The sequence below is a fragment of the Lithobates pipiens genome, unplaced genomic scaffold (genome assembly GCF_037356315.1).
Source record: "Lithobates pipiens isolate NorthernLeopardFrog02 unplaced genomic scaffold, aLitPip1_a1.2 Scaffold_25, whole genome shotgun sequence".
Taxonomy (NCBI): Eukaryota; Metazoa; Chordata; class Amphibia; order Anura; family Ranidae; genus Lithobates; species Lithobates pipiens.
In genome coordinates this window covers 51,896,029-51,916,536 of record NW_027507787.1, presented here as the reverse complement: position 1 = coordinate 51,916,536, position 20,508 = coordinate 51,896,029, and the positions used below count along the sequence as shown (strand labels likewise).

The following is a 20,508-nucleotide window of genomic DNA, read 5'->3' as shown; positions in this document are numbered from 1 at the left end:
ATATTTATTATAGCAAAAAGTAAAAAATAATGTGTTTTTTTACAAATTTGTCGCTCTTTTTTGGTTTATAGCGCAAAAAACCTCCCCAAAAAATGTGTTGCGGCTTACAAATCCTTAGATGTGGTGGCTGCATTCATTTCCTTTTTAGGCTTCTTCCCTTTATTTTCACCTGGTTGTAAGTCTGTTATTTTTCCATTTCCTATAATAGAGCAAGCAGTCCAACAAAAGTAGCAATTTGTGGGTTGAGACAAATAAATTAAAGTGGCATTAAACCTTAAAAAAAAAAAAAAAATTAAATTAGCAAACATGTTATACTTACCTGTTCTGTGCAATAGCTTTGCACAGAGCAGCCCCAATTCTTCTTTTCTTGGGTCCCCCGCTGGCACTCCAGGCACCTCCTCTTCGGCGAGTGCCCCCATGGAAAGCCACTTTCCATGGGGGTACCCATGTGGGCTCACTCCGAGTCACCTAGCCTGCGTCTAGTGTAACAGATCAGGACAACTGGGCCCCACCCCCTGCTCCCTCCTTACAGCATTTAATTGACAGCAGCGGGAGCCAATGGCTCAATTTGCCCAATGAGGAGGGAGAGCCACTGTACTTAAAAAAAGGGGAGGGGGTAGGGCTCCCACAGCTCAGAAGGTTTTTTACCTTAATGCAATGAATTGCTTTAGATCCACTTTAACACTTACAGAGGCACTTACAATGGTAAGTGTTTATTTATTTATGTTAAACCTTCATCCCAAAAGAAAAAAACGATGTTGCCATCACTGCCTAAAATGTGTTAGCTGAAGTTTTGGCTTCAATTTGTTAGTAAAGTCCATCTAAATCTGCTATTTCATCTAACACTACCCACTCCCTAGACTGGCAATTCTGCTGTCCAAAGGCGTCCCTTAGTTGCTCCTCCATTCAGAGACACCTCAAGACAGGAAGAGTGTTGCTGGCTAGGTCATCAGTTGGAAATAAAGAAAAAAATAAAACTAATACAGCCAACACATTTAGGGATTGCTAAACTGCAACATATTACATTTTTGGTTCAATTCTGCATTACGATTTGTGTTAATGGTTTGTCTTTTAAACAAATTGGTATGATACTAACAGTAATGAATTCTGGTTCTCTCACTGCAGATCTACACTCTGTGTTATGCTTCCCATCAACTATACATACACAATCTGTTGCCAGCCAATCATCCAGCTTTATTACATCATTGCTTCTGTAATATATTTACCATGTGTATGTTCAAATTGTTGACCAACTCAAGCTGTTTCAGATTTCATGTCGGTTTCAAAAATTTACTATCTTTCCAAAAACAGGATTCATTTCAGGATACCACAATCAACATCATGTATCCTACTAGGACAAAACAAAGTTAAAGCCAAGCATCAAATATACACATCATTACCATACCTGGGCAAGAGGCCATCTTGCAGACCTGGATAGTTTCGGGCTTGTCACCATCACACTGACCAATAACATTATCGCTTCCTTTGCATACTACTTGGCGCTGTTGAATGCCTTCACCGCAACTTGATGAGCACTGTGAAAATCAATGAGCTGACATCAATCAAGAGGCACAGCCTGTGCAAATGTAGAGATTTGCTCCCATTAATGCAGGATCTAAGAGTCTTCCAAATCGCTGGTTTCTTACAAACAGATAACAGATGCACCACAACCTCCCCTGAGTCTCATAAATAAATACAAAAAACTCAATATAAATGAAAAAAGTATGTTTGTGTAGTCAATGCAGAATATATAACACATGCACACAATAAATGGAAGAAACATTTCAACTAAAGATTTACTTTTTTGTGTTTACATGCAACATGTAGCATAAGGGCTTGTTCACATATTTGTACAATTTGTTGATTAAGAACAAAGTAATGCTCATTAACACGCCCATGGTATTTATGATGTGTTCTTGATGCACTTTTGTTGTGTTGAAAAGCAACAAGAATTCTTGTTAAATACCCATAAGAGTGTTTTTTCTAGTGGGAAGTGCTTAAAGGGGAAGTGGTGTAGAGGAAATGATCTGCTTTGAGGTATGTTTCGTTTGTGGTGCAATAAGAGACATTTTTGTGAATTTGCTGATAAATGGATTTGTGTACTTTGATCTCTTTGACACTTGGCTTGGTTCAGCTCAAGACGACCAGAAAGAAGAGTTGCGGTGGTATTGGATACATTCCGTTGTCACTCAGTGAATTTCCAAGGGTTATTTCCATACTATTTACTATGAATTGTTGCTGATCTGTCCTAGTTCTCTATTATTTCAAATTGCAATCTAGGATATGGAAACCTCCACTGCCTCTCCCCAGTGCCCAGCTAACACTTAATAAATGCTTCACTAACATGCATTCATTTAAAATAAGTCAGTATATGATTGCCAATTCTGCTGCCTCTCCTGGGTTCTCCACAGCTTTTTCTTTTTAATCTTACTGAATTCTTTCCTTATTACTCTATTCATTTTATATTGAGTCAAGGTCAGCAAGATCTGCAGAGAACCATGGACATCGATCGACACATCATCTCTGCGTAAAATACAGGAGGCAAGAAGCCCAACATTGGTGTATACTGTATAGGCCAATCTTTTATAAAAAGAAAAAAAAAGATGTAGTATCCATACATCTTTTTTCATAGGCGAAGATTATAATATATTTAAAGCACAACTCCACATTTTTTTAAACGTATCCACCCCCTCCTCATTATTACCACCCACTATTACAATGTTTAAAGGATCTATTTATTAATTCCATACAAATCCTGCAGTTTCATGGATGGTGAAGTTGCAGGTCCTGTTACAGCAATGGCAATGTACAGTCGTTGATCCTGGACAGTGCAGCTGATCTGTAATTGTCACTATTGTGAGCCCAGGCCAGTATGATGATGTACACCTTTGGTCCATGGCCGCCTGGGATCACAGGACTTGGGGATATAGGACATGATGTGTCAGTCAACCTGAAAGGGACCAGCACTAGATCACAGAGCAAAGAGTCTGTTGCCCGAGGTAAAAATAATACAGCTGTAGTGGTGTAGTTGCCACTAGTAACAAACAATCCACCTATTCACCCCGCTGCAAGACTCCCATACATCACTTGCAGAGACAATGAACAGGCTTTTGCTGGTTTTGTTTTTGTTTTATTGGGGAATACACCTTGGTTGGGAAAAAGGGTATATGGGATGCCCATAGAATAATTAAATTGCCTTCATATTTTAAAGATTGCAAAAACTTAGCACATAGTTAGAGCCAGAAGAGATGATGTGCATTTGTAATTGCTATGATCTTCCTCCTGCATCACCATGCAGATGGTTGCTCCTCCTCTGCTCAACTCCCGCAGAGTATTACTTCCAAGAATTCCCCATTCATTACCGTGTAAAGGATGAGAACATCACACTCTTGACCGTCTAAGAGCAATGTTCTCAGAACTTCTCTTCTCCTGCACAAAGCTTATCCTGTAGTTCCCCTCCTGCACAAAACTTATCTTGAAGTAAAGCAATGTCACATCTTCTTCTATCAGCAAGAAGGACTAACTCTGAATAAATCCTTTGGCCAGCTCTGGTTGCTCGCTGCTACTAGGCCAGAGGCCTGCAGCACCTCTCCCCGGAGGCCTAGTAGTTTAAAAGCATTTTATGGATGGTGGACTACTGTTCCCAGACAGCCCAGCTTGCAAATCCTGTGCCATCAAGCCACATGGATTTGACACATATCCCCACAGTCTCTCCTCTGATCCAGGACTCCCCATTACACACTGTTTAGATGATGAAGCTTTTGCTAATGGCCGTGTAGAAGCAATGTTCCATCACAGACTTCCTGGCACATCCAGCTCTCCACTGTGATAACACTCACCTAACTCTCTCTGCCCTGAGTCCTTGATGGAGAACTTGACTGGTCCATGCATTCCAAAAGCTTCACCTGTCCTTCTGATCCAGGAATTCTTTATCAACGATCGTTTAATGATAAAGACATTAGCAATGAACGTGTAGAGGCAAAGTTCCCTCACAGATTCTCCCTTCCTGCGATCGGTACACCCCCCCCCTGATGGGGGTGCCCTCCTGCTGCTGTCTAGTATGCTATCCTCTACTTCACTCAGCCAACAATCCTCCCAGTGGCATGTTACCTCAGGTTATATAGGAGGCCCGACCCCTGCCAATACCAGTCGGGGATTAGTCATGGCTTCCACACAAGCTGCCTGCCACTCCAGTCCCAAGCCCTGCCCCTCTTCCAGAACATTCTCCCTGGAAGCAGGGGAGGCGCCTCAGAACTAGAGCACCCACTGCTACTCTGACCACTCCCAGAGCCCAGATCAAAACAGACAGGCCTAGCTTGCAGCATAGGCCTGCCTAAATTTGCCTGTGCTGACAATCTAACCACTAAAAAATCTATTACTAGCACCTATCTATTGGTAGAGGGTGCTACACGGCTTTTTTTCTTGGTGATTCCTTACATAAAAAGGGCTCTACAATGAGTGACTGAGTGCTCTCTTTATCTTGTGTTACAAGGATGTTTGTCATAGAGCTTTTTCCTCACTGTGCATGACTAACCTGTGACCAGGCTCCTGTCCTCCACTGCGCAGGGCAAGGTATTCGGTTACATGGTCTTCTTGGTTCTGGACGCTCAGCAGTGCAGTATTTTGTATGAACTGTCCTGTTTGTGCCATTTTCCAAGTGTTGGATACACTGAACCAGTCTGGTCTGGACACCCAGTTTACCACAAGTCTTACTGCAAGGGCCCCATTCCTCCACCACCCATCTGAAAACATAGTTACATACATTTTTCATTACACCAAACACAATATTTAACATTTATTGAGAAAATAAACAGCACAATACATCTTTCCAATGAAAGGGTCTGTACATCTAAAATGGCTATTCTAAATTATTGGTATATATGAAACTGGTTGTGTACACCTCTGAGAGAGTCCTCCTCAAAGTGACACTAAAATGTGGTTAAAACATACTCTATTCAAATATATATTCTTAACTTAATAAATACATTCTTTTGTTCTCAGCCACCTTCAGATTATTATTACGATTATTATTTTTATCTGCTGTGATCCAGTTCTTGTTAGAAGATGGCTATATTCGCTTTCCATGGTCCCACTGTATGTAGGAACGTAGCCACCCTCTCTTACTCGCTTCCAAGATGGACTAGGGACTGTGGACTATGGGATTTGTAGAGCAGGTACATGACCACAACTAACATGCACTGCTTGTTCCAAATTTAGCGCCCTCCTAGGTAGGTGCTAGAGTGAGTGTATATAGGTTTCTCTGCTTAACAGAGGGACAGCTAGGCAAATGTGATGTCTGTTTAGTGTGCTCTGGTGCTGCTCATGTTGTCTTGAGAAGTTTCACACTGATCTAGTAGCTATGGAATGTACTGGACAGTGGGGGGAAACCATGTAGATGGGAGCATGAATGTCCATAGAGCCCTGGCCACTTAGAAGGGGATGTGCCCCAATGCATTCTGGGTGACTGTATTTATATTTGATGAACACATAGGCTCGGGGTCTTATGGAGAGAGAGAAAGGTTTCAGGTGAGGAGGGGCTGCTGCCCCCTCCTCAGCGCAGGCTGCCATGCAGCAGCAGGTGGCCAACCAGTGGGCTTGAAACGTTGAAGCTGCAACCCATGGTTCTGTTGAGAGCTGACTGAGGGAGGATGTCCACAGATCCTGTCTGGTACTACTGAGGAAGGCTGTCGCTGCTGCTTCAGGAGCCTTGTGAGTAAGAACCCCCACAGGGGATCCCTGGGACTTGTGCTGTTAGAAATGCCTCTGGGTGCTAGAAGTGAGCTCCTGGTTGTAAGCTAAAGGGGACACTGGCTAGTGACTTGAAGAGGCAAAGTTCACTGAGTTCCTTCTGCTACAAAGACTTGTTTATGCTGTATGGTCCTATGGATAATCTGCTACACAGTTCTGTTAAGAAGTTGTCCTCACTTGTGAAGGGCTCATTTAAATTATCCTACTAATTCCCTTAGTAGAATAATGTGAAAATACCCTGTGTTTGGCTGTGGATGAATCAGTGGGAGACTGGGGCGCAAATATCCAAGCAGATCCTGCAGGGATAACGCTACACAAACAAACAAAAGTGATGAGGAAAGGGAGAGGTTTGGGGGCTCATGGAGGATGTTAAAACACAGAAATACACAGTAAGAAACAATTTTATGAAAAATTGATTATAGGGCCATTAAAGCGAATTAAACCCTTCAATACTTTACAGTCAAGGAAGCTGCTATCTTTGCTCCTGTTTGATCTGCTGTTGCCATGGCACTGCATATGTGATCAGTTATGAAACAAGCCATTTGATGGTTGTCAGTTTAATTGAGGGCAAAAGCCGATGTGACCAGTTATCATTCACAGCCTTGAATTTACCAGTATGGATTGATTTTTTTCGGAGAATAAGGATATTGTTTGTGTCACTTTAAATTGTGAAACATCAAAAAAGGAATTATTTGAACTTATACAGACAACTGCAATGGTGGACAACAATATCATTGATTGCATTGTGTAAACACAAGTCCATCAAGTTCAACCTATGTGTGTGATTTATTTTTTTTGTTTATCTAATAGTTTCTTGAAACTACCGATACTCCCAGATGAAACCACCGCCTGTGGAAGGGAATTCCACATCCTTGCCGCTCTTACAGTAAAGAACCCTCTACGTAGTTTAAGGTAAAACCTCTTTTCTTCTAATTTTAATGAGTGGCCACGTGTCTTATTAAACTCCCTTCCGTGGAAAAATTTTATCCCTGTTGTGGGGTCACCAGGACGGTATTTGTAAATTGAAATCATATCCCCTCTCAAGCGACTATATATTAATGTTTACATTGTTTATGCTGTATTAAGACAGAAATGGCTCCTAGTCTTCCTTTTTTACTGTCTACCTATCTATTATAAACGAATCTAAAACTATTTTATCTGCATTAGAATATACCTTAGCTGAGGAAAACCACAAAATAAAAGGCCCCCCACATTAAAGCGGAGCCCCCCCCCCCCAGCAAAAATGTAAAGTCAGCAGCTACACATACTGTAGCTGCTGACTTTTAATATGAGAACACTTACCTGTCCTGGAATCCAGAGATGTCAGGCCCCCAGACAATGTTTTCCATCATCTCCCAGGTGCTACCGCCACCATTCGTGGTAAAGGAAACCAGTAGTGAAGGCTTTCAGCTTCACAGCCGGTTCCCTACCGCGCATGCGTGAAGCACGCTGTGCTTTCTGAATGGCCCGGCGGCAGGGGAAGGAGGAGGGGTCGAACTTCCGAGTGATCTCACTGTGGCAAGATATCTCGGAAGTGGGGACAGGCACCTGCTCCCCCCTCCCCCAAATGTAGCACCAGTGGGTGGTGGGAGGAAGCAGATAAGTGGAGCTTCCACTTTTGGGTGGAACTCCACTTTAAGTTGTGTAAGATGCTACATATAAACTTGGAAAAAGACCGAAAACAGAAAATATTGAGAGATCAATTTCATGTTACTAACTTGGTCATACCCTGGCTGAGAGCATTCATGCAAATTGCATCTTTTCCGTATTGGTTTTGGCTTTTTGTTGTTATCACACAGGTTACGTTGAACCATCCTGCTGTCACTTTTTCTCCGGCACCCATACTTAGTGTACTGAATACCTGCAAAGCAAAAAAAATATTTGCGCTGAATAAAACAAATTACAAATCTATGCTTTCATTACCTACTCTATAGCTTACTTTTATGGCTAATAGAAACAAATAGGGTTTGTAAAAAAATAAATGCTATTTTTCAGTTTGAACAAGCAATGCTTAATTTATATCTGAAGCATCATTATTAGGTAGCATTTTAAATTATTTAAAAGGTAAAACTTTATTTTTTCTATATGTCCTGGCGACCACTGTGTCACTAAGGCAGAAAGTAATAGGAATATCCAAAATGTGTTACCAGATCAAGAGGGAATCTTACAATTGAAACACTGGGTTTCAGTGACCATTGTCTAAGAGGAAGATTGCCCTTTCTTTTGGGGATTTCCTCTCACTTTCTGTTGCATCTCTAGGGCAGGAAAATCTTTCCAGCGCAGATACAGCAAAAAACAAACTAATAGGAGTTTTAACTATTCCAGAATCTAAAACTAAAAAGAAGAATTTTGGCTATGCATACATTTTAAGTCTTAACAAGGTTTTAATAAGGCTTGGAAAACACAAGAGCGACAGCATAACAATGTGGCTGTGTTGGCGTTACATAGCCATGTGAGAGAACACCAAGTGGATTTCACAAACAGAGGATATTTGCACAAGGCCAAATATTAATTTAACATGGTCATCTAAAGATAAGCATATAAGCTCTAGTACTATAGTATAGCATAAAACAATTTAGAACACAGTTAACCAAGGATAGCAGCATGAGCATGGCAGACATGGTTTTACATTGTCCCCTCTCCATATATCCAAGACCTTGCAGGCATAACACCATACAGTTGTGTACAACACGGCACCTTCTGTATGATGTTGATGCATTGTGTGACCTGTTTTAAAAACCAAGAAACAAACAAGCATAATGGCCAATAAATGAATGGCATTCTTGTGCATATCCATTAAAGCCTTGCAGCATAACACTGCACAAATTATAACAGCCCTAGTTAGAAGGATAGTTTTTCTCACCCATAAGTATTTCAGCCAAGCATCTCAAAACAGAAAGTAATCAGTATGGGGTCACTTAAACTTGTTTTATCCTAGCAAAGTAAATTGACAGTAAGAGACCACATGCCAAGTTTTGCACATAGCACAACTATAGGATTATTTTGCACATAGCACTTTATTTGCCATTAATGAATTTGTTGTTTGGTTTATTAATACACTTGTTGATTTAATATATTAGCAAGCGCCACATATATTAATTTTCAGTTATCACTGTGTGGGAACATATTTCGTGTTGGCAGCTACTCACTATTCATTAGGTATTGGTTTGCACATTAGTATATTCTTTTTATCATGTTCTCTTTGGATTGTTTCCTTTGTGTGAAATAACAGTTCCTCTACTTTCCTATTTCAAACTGACCATGCTAGGCGTGGAATCACATCCATCCCAGTGTGGTCCATTTTCTTCTTTTCATTCTACTTTGGAGCAGAGCCTGTCTGTGTGCCAATGGTCATATTTGACACACCCCTTGCACAGCCCCTCACTATGAAGATCAGTGTATAATATTTATATATTGTGACATTATGAAAGGACGATGTGATTGATGGATGTTATTTTTCACCCCGCATGTGTTGATTTGCAGAGAACTAAGCTGGAATCTGGCCTGGATTTTACCAGCCAGATTTTTCAGTTCACTTGTGTCAACCAACAGGTGGTATAAATAAAGCAGCTCTGGATGATGGAGGGAGAGAGAGAGAGCGAGAGAGACAGATCATCCTGTGAGTTAGGATCCTGAACTGTTTAGTTAGTGCCTGAATGGTAAGGATTTATTTTCTGTTTTTTTTTCTCTAGATTTTCATGCAACCTTATAGAAATAAAACTGGCTATAAGTCAGATTTTAAGAAAACCTGCCGTTTGGACTACCCTTTTTCCCAGGGAAGGTGATCTCCATTGAGCTAACCCCCCACAGATGGTGGATTTGTGCAGGCATCTTTCTGAACAAGTGAAAAGATGGAGGATGTGTTAAAAGCCCTGCTGCTGATCACTGCAACCCAGCAGGAAACCAACAGCCAGTTTGCGGAGGCCCTGGTGGAAAAGAAGAGATCCGCAGGTCCTTTGCCAGTTGAACAGAAAATGGTGCGTGCCAGCTATTACCTGCAGAAGATGACACCTGCAGATGATGTGGAAGCTTACCTAGCGACTTTTGAAAGAGTCACTGTTCGAGAAGGATGGCATGTTTCCTAAATGATGAACCAATGCAATGTGATAATGCTTATTTGAAAAAACACGTCTCTTTTTGCACAGGTGGCATGTACAGCATCATATCAAGAGTGCATAGAAAAACAAATGTGTATGATTTCAGTTGATGGAAAGCCAGTCACTGCTCTGCTATATTCTGGTAGTGTTGTGACATTAGTCAAAGGTGATTTTGTAAATCCTGCAAAGTTACACCCTAGCATTATTGAGGTGATTTGTATACATTGTGACACATGTGATTACCAGACTGTTGTGGTTGAGTTTGATTCTCCTTGGGGCACTGTGACACATTCAGTGGGGGTGGTACCTTCAATACTTCATGAAGCTCTAGTGGGGAGAGATTTTCCACACTCTTGGAGTTCATTGGAAAACAAAAGGATTCAGGAGGACAGATATCAGCCAATGACAGCTGATCACATGATCAAAATGTCAGGGCTGGCTTAGCACTTCCTTTTCTGGGCTGACTGCTCAGTTGTCGGCTAATTGCCAGCTCTCATCTCTCTCCACAGTTACCAGCTGTTCCTGATCATGCTCGTCTGACCTGCCTACTTAAAGCTGTCCAGCTCACTTCACCTCTGCCTTCGCCTTGGTCACATCACAAGAAACTATCTCCTGCGGTTCTGTTAAAAGACTGGATTGCTAACATCCATTCTGGCTCCTTATCTTGCTTGCTGTTGCTCTACTTGGATCCCTGACTTCTGGCTTGGCTGATTACCCAATCTGGTTATTGAACTCTGGCCTGGCTGACTACTCGATACGGTTACTGGACTCTGGTAATGCTTTGACTATGCTTTTTCTATTTACCTTTTTATTTAATAAACAAGTGTGATTTAATTGTACTTCTGTCTCAGTCTGATTCATGGTTTTTGACACAAAACAAAAGCTCGGTGATCGCTTTTTTTTTCTCCTCACGCTGACAGCGGAGAAAAAAAAATCCGATCACCGGCTCACCTTAAAAGGGACATCAGTCCCGAAATGGAAGAGGCAATTATGCCTCATAATTGCCATCTGAAAGTGCCCACAAGTGCCACCTATCAATGCCCACAAGTGCCACCTATCAATACCCACCAGTGGTGCCAATCAGTGCCACCTAGAAGTGCTACCTATCAGTGTAACCGATCAGTGCCTATCACTGCCACCCACCAGTGCCCATCACTGCTGCCTCATCAGCGTACATCAATGACAGACAAAAATGACCCGTTTTAAAATTTTATGACAAAATAAAAAAAATATATATTTTTTTTATTTGGTCTTTTTACATTTTTTTAACAAAAAATAAAAATCTCACAGGTGATCAAATACCACCAAAAGAAAGCTATATTTGGGGGAAAAAAATTGGAAAAATGTAATTTGGGTACAGTGTTGAATGACTGCGCAATTGTCATTCAAAGTGCATCAGCGCTGAAAGCTGAAAATTGGTCTGGATAGGAGGGGGGTTTAAGTGCCCAGTAAGCAAGTGGTTAAAAAATTCAGATGGACTTAGAAATAGAAGAAAAGAGAAAACATTGGGACTTTCAATAAGGCGGTGACCGGGTAAGGTAAATTGCCTCCATCCTTACAGATATTCTTGTTACTATTATACTACAGCATTCAGTTTTCCATGTGCATTCTCCTGAAGAGTGGATGGACTAAATGCATAGAGCTATTATATGTGGTGTTTTTATGCCAACTATGTTTTATTTACTTAATGATCACCTGTAATATGTGATTTGTATTATTAATGGATAATTGTCATTGATGTATGTTTATCCTTTGAACAAAATATATTGATTTTCTTGGTGTACTCATGATTACCCTCATGTAACTTATCACTGACTTCCAATAAATTTTAACTTTTTACACCTGTCTGCTTCATTTAATGTCTCAACCCCCAGTCCTCATGTTTGTTTCAATTAGATAGGGATGGAGGCAATTGACCTTACTCGGTCACCGCCTCATTTAAAGTCCCAACGTTTTCTTTTTTTTTTTTCTTCTAATAAATTAGGGATGGAAACCCGCTTGTTTATATCATTTTAGGTCTGATTAATACCCAATTATATCATGTAATAATTAAATTACCCAATGCAGGAATTCCCCCTCCTTCCACCAGGCTAATCGCCATGTGATGGGGTCTTTTTACCCCCCCCACCCCCACAATTTAATAGTCTAATATCTCTGGCAGCTGCATGTGTCACATGTTACAGATAGGAGCAGTTGCTCCATCACCTTGGGAGCTGCAAGGCGTAATTCGGGTCTGCCTCCTCCCCTCTCTATAGGGTTGGTGGACCGCCCTGTACTATGCAACAACATCATGCCTTATGCCATGGAACCGCTGTGCCACGCCTATGGCACCACCGGTTTCCATCGCCTTTACACCCAGCAGCCAGGTGGAGGAACATTTTGGCACTGTTTTGTCTGGGGGAGGTTTCGCCCTTCTGCAGTTGCCTACTGTCATGGTTATGCAATAGAGTTCGTCTGCTTACCTGTCTGCATGTGTTCATTTCTAGAGACCAGCCGAGCTTCACCTGACTGCTTTTATTTCCTTCCTCTGGCATGGCTCCACTCTAGTTCCTATCAGACAACTCTATATTAACCTGTGCACTGCTAGCTTATCCTGCTGATCAACCTTTGTGTGTTAGCTTCCTGTTTCCTGCAGTGTGCTCTGCTACTGTTTTCCGTTACCGACTTGGCGTGTTCTGACTATCCCTGCTTTCCTGTGACCCTGACCTTTTGGCATGTACCCGACTATTCTTGTCTGCCTGTGGCCCCCGACCTTGGCTTTGTCCCGCACCATCCCTATCCTCCTGTTGCCTACTGTGGGTGTGAGCTGGGGGACCCTGGGGGTCGCGACCTGGAGCCAGTTGCAGCCAAGTCCATCCTCACCACTCGAGGCTCTGGTGAACACCTGCTGGCTCTTAGACTCCGCGCCCCGGGGAATCTTACGCTCTAACCCCAGTGGGATCTGTCCCCCGTCTGCAGCAGTCAGCCGTAGGGTCCACAACCTTGCGGTGCACCCCTAACCCTACGGTGTGCATCTGTCACCTGGGCTCTAGGTGACCTGACACCTACTCTCTATAGTGCACGCCTACGTGATGTTGGTGGGTGTGGCAGACCAGCCCTTATAAGCCATTCTGGGGCAGTTTGACTCACATGGTGGTTCCATTTTTTTACGTGCACACCTTGTGGATCACTTAGAATTTAAGTGTTTATTAGGTAAATTTGACCTCATTGTTTCATCAACAATTTATGCTGTACTTTCATTCTATCCTACCAATTCTCCTTGTTAATATGGTTTCTTAATATTCTTAATGTTCTATGTATTTCACTTCTTCATCATCTTTACCTTCTACTCTCACTAACCTAATCTTACTTATACACTCATTAGCATTTTATTACCCTATCCTTTACCAAGTTTAGGACATATGACACATTGTACTACATAATATGAGTTTCCAATCTATTTTATAATCTCACTTTTGTTCTCAGCACTAATGGTCATTTTTGACCATTATATTTCATTCCTTGGATACCATCTCTGTTGAGTCTTGGTCTGTCATTACCACCTCAGCTCCCACCAGTGATACCCCTAGGGGTTTTCTGATCCATGTTGGCACATTGCTACTGCACAGACACAGATATTGTAAGTACTTTTGAGAGTGGCTTTGGGGGGTTTCTCCTAGGCAAGATTACCTCTAATTACTTTATTTTATTTTAATCTCCTTCCATGACAGGGTCAGACCTTACAGATATTCTTGTTACTATTATACTACAGCATTCCATATGCATGCTCCTGAAGAGTGGATGAATCCATGAAATGCATAGAGCTATTATATGCCATGTTTTTATGCCAACTATATGTTTTATTTACTTAATGATCACCTGTAATATGTGATTTGTATTATTAATGGATAATTGTCATTGCTGTATGTTTATCCTTTGAACAAAATATATTGGTTTTCTTGGTGTACTCATGATTACCCTCATGTAACTTATCACTGACTTCCAATAAATTTAAACTTTTTACACCTGCCTGCTTCATTTAAAGTCCCAACCCCCAGTCCTCCTGTTTGTTTGGACTTAGAAATAGAACATGTTTCAAATCTGTCCAACGGACTCAATACCTAATGGGAAAACCATTCGCCTGTATGCTGGTCCGACAGACCAAATACGACGCAAGGGCAGCTATTGGCTACTGGCTATTGAACTGCCTTTTCTAGTCCTGTCGTACATCATCATGTTCAAAACTAATGGACTTTCAAACAGACTTTAGTCCGTTCATGTGTGGGCAAGTCCGTTCTTTCGAAAGTCCATCGTAACTCCGTTGAAAGTCCGTTGGGAAGACCATCGGATATTTTCTGCCGGAAAGTCTGGATGTGTGTACACGGCATTAGTGTGTGCAACGGAGCGGTAGATCCTTTTTTTTCCTGTAATGGCTGAGGAGAGGGAGGAGCTGGAATCCAGCCCCCAGCTTGAGGTTACTGAACAAGAAATGATCTCTGACTCTAATAGTAAGAGTGGATAGAATGTGGTGCCTGACTTAGAATTCATGAAAGATAATTTTTGTACGTAACAACTAAGAGACTCCACACTCAATAGTGCCAGAGAAAATGTTAAAATGATTGATGGCGAATCTGTTAAACCTAATTTAGGGGTGTTGTTTCCCTACATGGCTCTTAAACATAACTTGCTGCATCAAGCGGAAAAGCAAGGGGAGGAGGAGGTAGAGCAACTAGTGGTTCCCAAACCCTATCGTCAAATGGTATTCGATTTAGCCCATGGTTGTGTAATGGGTGGACACCTGGTTATACAGAAAACTAAGGAGAGACTAACCCAGAGATTCTTTTGGCCTGGGTTACATGCAGATGTCAAAGAATATTGTGAGTATTACCCAGAGTGTCAGTATTCTGCGTCATCACCCCATTTTCGCAGTCCGCTGGTACCGTTGCTGATGATTGAAATGCCTTTTGAAAGAATTGCCATGGATCTGGTGGGACCAGTAGTAAAGTCTGCCTGGGGCCATTAGCACATACTGGTAATATTGGACTATGCCACACAGTATCCTGAAGCCGTTCCCTTGCATAATACCTCAGCTAAGACTATTGCCAAAGAGCTGGTCCAGGTATTTAGTTGTGTGGGTATTTCAAAAGAGATATTAACGGATCAAGGCACACCATTTATGTCCAGAGTCACTGAAGAATTGTGCAAGTTGTTCAAAATCTCTCATCTCCGTTCCCCTGTCTACCACCCCCAAACTGATGCTCTTTTGGAGAGATTTAACAAGACACAAAAGCATGTTAAAAAAGGTGGTGGACAAAGATGGGAGAAATTGGAATTTTTGCTGCCGTACCTCATGTTTGCTATATGTGAGGTACCTCAGGCCTCTACAGGTTAGTCTCAGTTTGAAATACTGTATGGTAAACATCCCAGGGGATTGCTAGATGTCGCAAAAGAAAAGTAGGAGGGAGAGACAATGTCTTATAGAAGTATCATCAACCTTATCTCACTGATGCATGATAGGATTGCCGCTGTCATGTCGCTTGTATGGGAACATATGGAGCAAGCCCAGGCGTCCCAGAGAAGGGTTTATAATCGGGTGCCAAGACCAGGACCTTCAACCCTGGTGATAGAGTGCTGGTACTAGTCCCCACAGTTGAGAGTATATACCTAGCAAAGTGGCAAGGTCCCTTTGAAATTATGGAAAGAGTAGGAGAAGTAAACTTTAAAGTTTACCAGCCAGGGAAAAGGAAACCAGAGCAAATATATCACGTTAATCTCTTGAAACCTTAGAAGGACAGAGAGACTTTGCTGGCAGTGCCAAACCCCCAAAAGGACATGGCCCCTGTGATAACTGAGGTACCCATAACTGAAACCTTGTCAGTGGCCCAACAGAAGCCCGTTAAAGTGAGTAAAAATAGAGACTTTTTTTCTCACCTACCCAGACAGACCAGTGTTATATAGCATGACATAATTACGGAACCAGGGGTTTGCGTAAATGTAAAGCCCTATAAAATACCTGAAGTTAGGCGAAAAGCAGTTGCAAATGAAATAAAGAACATGTTAGAGTTGGACATGATAAAGGAGTCCCACAGTGACTGGTCAAGTCCCATAGTGTTGGTCCCAAAGCCAGATGGCACTATAAGATTTTGTAATGATTTCAGGAAGTTGAACCCAATGACTTGGGTCGACAAGCTTGTTGACAGATTGGGAAGTGCCCAGTACATAACTTCTTTGGATCTGACTAAAGGTTATTGGCAGATACCCCTAACAGAATCTGCAAAAGAGAAGATGGCTTCTTCTACCCCAGAGGGGTCATTCCAGTATAAGCGGATGCCCTTTGGTTTGCATGGTGCTCCTGCCTCATTCCAGAGAATGACACACAAGACATTGAGACCACATCACCAATAAGCAGCTGCCTATTTGGACAATGAAGTCATGCACAGCCCAGATTTGGAATGTTATTTGACCCGGGTGCTAGCAGTAGTAGATTCCCTTAGGAAAGCAGGACTCACTGCCAACCCCAAAAAGTGTGCCAAATACCTTGACTACATTATTAGTTGAGGGCTGATCAAGCCTCAGATCAACAAGATTGAGGCGGTTCAAAAGTGACCCCAACCTATAAATAAAAAGCAAGTTTGTGCATTTCTTGGGATCACAGGGTACTTCAGGCGTTTTATACAAAATTTTGCCACCATTGCAGCCCCACTGACAGATCTGATGAAGGGTAGAGGGTCAGTCATCATTAAGAGGAATCCTGAGGCAGAGAAGGCATTTCAAATGTTGAAGCAGACTCTTTGTGCATAACCTGTGCTGGTGACCTCAAATTTCACAAAGGAGTTTGTGGTACAGACGCCTCTGATGTGAGACTGAGTGCTGTACTGTCCAAAATCAGAGACGGGGAGGAGCGAGAGAGAGAATGTGAGAAGGAGAGAGTGTGAGAGAGAGAGTGTGAGAGAAAGCGTGTGAGCGAGAGAGAGAGTGTGAGCGAGAGAGAGAGTGTGAGAGAGAGAGAGTGTGAGAGAGAGAGTGAGAGAGAGATAGAGAGAGACTGATGTGATGTCTGCTTTGTGAGAGACAGAAAAAGGAAAAAGATTTGCATTATCTTTGTTTTGTGGGTGACTGGGAGAAGCCCTTCGTCTGTTAGGATTCGGATCCTGAACTGTTTAGTTAGTGCCTGGATGGCAACGATTTTTTGTGCGTTTTGTTTATTTGATTTTCACGCAACCTTTTAAAAATAAAGCTGGCTATAAGTCAGGTTTTAAGAAAACCTGCCGTTTGGACTACCCTTTTTTTCCAGGAAAGATGAGCCTCCGCAATATATATAAATGTTTTGTCTTGAATGGGTTGTTTTACAAGGTAAGGATTCACATGTCAGGAGCACTTACCTCCTCCACATGCTTTAGAGCATTGAGACCAACTTTTAAGAGCCCATTCGTAAGAGTCCATTTCCTCCAAAAGTACATTATTGTTTCCAATCATTGGTAAGAGATCTTCATGAATGATATATTTATATGTTAGGCTGCTTTTCAGTTCATCTTCCTGCGGCACAACCTGAAATGTAATAGAATAAAACACTGATTAAGTTAGACTACCAAGAATATACATAACAAAAATATAGGTTAATACAGAAGACAAATAACACAAATTATTATGTATTATGTGGCGCAGATAAAGGTTGCTTAAAGTTGTATTAAAACATTGTGTGCTGGGTCAGCTTAGCTGCCAACCTCAAGAGAAATGTACTTTTTTTTTATTCCAGCTTACATTGTTATTACATAAGAGAATTTTAACATACACTGGCTTATTTTATGAATGGAAGTGTCGAAATTTTGACCTTCTCCATAAACAATGAACCATCCATAAATATTTTTGACAGATGTCAATTGACAAAATGTGAGCTCTGATTTTATTGCTAAGGCCAACATTCCTCTTTAAATAAGTCTGACATTATTCTTAACAATTTGAAAATGTGAATATGAGGTGCTGAATTCAGAGGTGGAATTATTTTTCAGTGTGAAGATAAGTGCATATTGCCAAGTCCATTGACTCCCTGAAATAAAGTCAGCTCCCTGAAATAAAAGGGCATCAAAGACACATAGGGGTTTATTTACTATAGCACTTCAGCAGTCTGCAAATGGGGCTCACTCCTGTGCATTACCGACTACTTTTAGTTGGAGAAAGGATTTACTAAATGCACTTAACAGATGCACGGAGAATACTGGGACTGTGACATCACTCGGTGACCCCGCCCATTGTCCCTATATAAGTCGCCGCACAACTCTTCCCTGTCATTGCGGCCAGAGAGAGCGTCGAGTCAACATCTCAAGGAAGAAGAGGAATAGAAGAAGAGAAGGCGGCGGTGGCGACAGAAGACCGGGCTACCGCTAGTAAAAGAGCTGGAAGAAGAAAGCGTAGGCCTGGCAAGAAGAACCGACGAGGGGGACAAGACCCCCGAAGTCAGATGAAGAGGCGGTGGCGGTGACAGAAGACCGGGCCACCGCTAGTAAAAGAGCAAAAGATAGCGGAGAAGTCCAGCGAGAAGACCCCCCAAAATGGAAGACCACCAGAGCTGTACAATAAATTATTTTAAAAACGTGTTGTGTTTTTTTCTTTACACTTTTTTTCACCAGGTGAATGGGTAGCAATACTCATTCACATAGGGTGGGGGGCCGGTATCTGGGTGCCCCCTTATTAAAGGGGGCTCCCGGATTCCAATAAGCCCCCCGCTCGCAGACCCCGACAACCAATGGCCAGGGTTGTCGGTAAGAGGCCCCTGTCCTCATCAACTTGGGGACAAGGTGCTTTGAGGTGGGGGGCCGCAGGGCCCCCCTTCCCCAAAGCACCCCCCATGTTGATGGCATGCGGCCTGGTATGGCTCAGGAGGGGGGGCGCTCACTCATCGTCACCCCCTTTCCTGACCGGCCTGGCTGGGTGCTCAGATAAGGGTCTGATGTGGACTCCAGGGGGGACCCCCACGGCTTCCTCTTTAAGTCCATACCAGGTGACGGGGCCAGCGAGGTTTCAATCTCGCCGATGGAGGCAGCGACATTGACCTCCTTCACTAGTCCCGTCTACCTGGAGCCGCGTTCAAAATGAACTGACTTTTCTCCATGTGTGGGCAAGTCCGTTCATTTCAAAAGTACAGCGGACTAGCACACAGAAGGCCAGATTGTCCGCCGGACTGCAGAGTCCGGCGGACAATTGTGAGTCAAAACTTCTTTCTAAGTCCGCCAGACTTTTGGAAAGAAAAAGTCCACCGGAGCCCACACACGGGCGGATTGTCCGGTGGACTCTGGTCCGCCGGACCAAGTCCGCTGGATAGTCTGATCGTGTGTACGCAGCATAACCGATACAGCTGGCCCTTTGAGGGCTACCACCAATGTGGGCCGCAATGAAATTGAGTTTAACCACCTCAATTCAGGGCACTTTCACCCCCTTCCTGCCCAGGTCATTTTCCAGCTTTCGGCCCTGTTGCATTTTGAATGACAATTGCGTGGTCATGCAACATTGTACTAAATTATTTATTTAAATCTTTTTATTCACACAAATAGAGCTTTCCATTTGATGGTATTTAATCACTGCTGGGATTTTAATTTTTTACAAAAAAAGACCAATTTTTTTTTCTTAATTTCTGTCAGTAAATTTTGTAAATAAGTCACTGTTCTTCACTGATGTGCGATGATGATGTTGCACTGATGGGCATTGATTAGGTGGCACTAAAGAGGAGGCACTAATATGCTGCACTGATGAGCACTGATAGGCGGCACTGGTGGGCACTAATAAGTGGCACTGGCGAGCACTGATAGACGGCCGTGGTGGGCACTTGTGGGCGCCACTGGTGGGCACTGATAGGCGGCATGGATACAGATAGGCAGCACTACTGGGCGGTGATGGCCAGTATTGATGGGCATTGATGGGCATTTATGGACAGCACTGATGGGCACTGAAAGGCTGCACTGCACTTATGGGCACTGATTGGTGGCACTTATAGGCACTAATGGGATCTGATGGGCTTTCCTGTAATCAGGGTACTGATTATCAGTGCCCTGATTACCTGCCCAGGTCTCCCTTGCGAGGAGATGCCGCTGATTGGTGTCAGTGTGAGGTGAGGAGAGCCATGCCCCGACACTTCCATATTTACACGGGACCTGCTGTGATTGGAGACAGTCGATAACATGGTTAAAGAGCCACAGCCACGGCTCTTTACAGAAATCGGGGTTGCACCATGTCCTAGCAACACAGAGCAGCCACGAACAATGCGCTGCATGCCCATGTGGGCTCGCAACCATTCTGGTGCGCCGTCATATGACGAACACCCAGAACAAGACCCGCACCGTCTCTCTGTCATTTGATGGTGGGCAGGCGGCAAGTGGTTAAAAAACTATAGCCAAAACATTTTTTTTTTTCATTTTAGATAGAGCAAGGGAGGGTAATAACCCCTGTCAGATGTTTTTTGCCATCTGTGTCCCATTGCAGAGATTTCCCTTAACTTCCTGTCCCAAAGCCAAACAGGAAGTGAGAGGAAATCCTTGCAAATTAAGGGAATTCCTTGAGGACCCCCAGGTTAGCAGAACTAGTGTCCCCATTGGCAGATTTTGCCTCTATTGGTTTTGTGGGGACAACTCAAAATTTTAGATTTTCTTTTACTTTCACTTTCAATTGGTAAACAAGACAAATAGTGAGGATG

At 42.7% G+C, this 20,508-nt stretch overlaps 1 protein-coding gene across 3 annotated transcripts in view; it reads right to left on the bottom strand.

Annotated features, from left to right (window-relative positions):
• The window catches only part of ADAMTS14 (ADAM metallopeptidase with thrombospondin type 1 motif 14), a 308,575-nt gene that overhangs the window by 30,730 nt on the left and 257,337 nt on the right, over positions 1-20,508 (bottom strand). For all 3 annotated transcript variants that reach the window (XM_077454435.1, XM_077454434.1, XM_077454436.1), the window contains exons 17-20: positions 17,207-17,372; positions 7,477-7,609; positions 4,535-4,742; positions 1,406-1,535 (exon numbers count right to left, since the gene is read on the bottom strand). In XM_077454435.1, the coding sequence (XP_077310561.1) occupies positions 1,406-1,535; positions 4,535-4,742; positions 7,477-7,609; positions 17,207-17,372 (637 nt within the window). The remainder of the gene's footprint in view (positions 1-1,405; positions 1,536-4,534; positions 4,743-7,476; positions 7,610-17,206; positions 17,373-20,508) is intronic.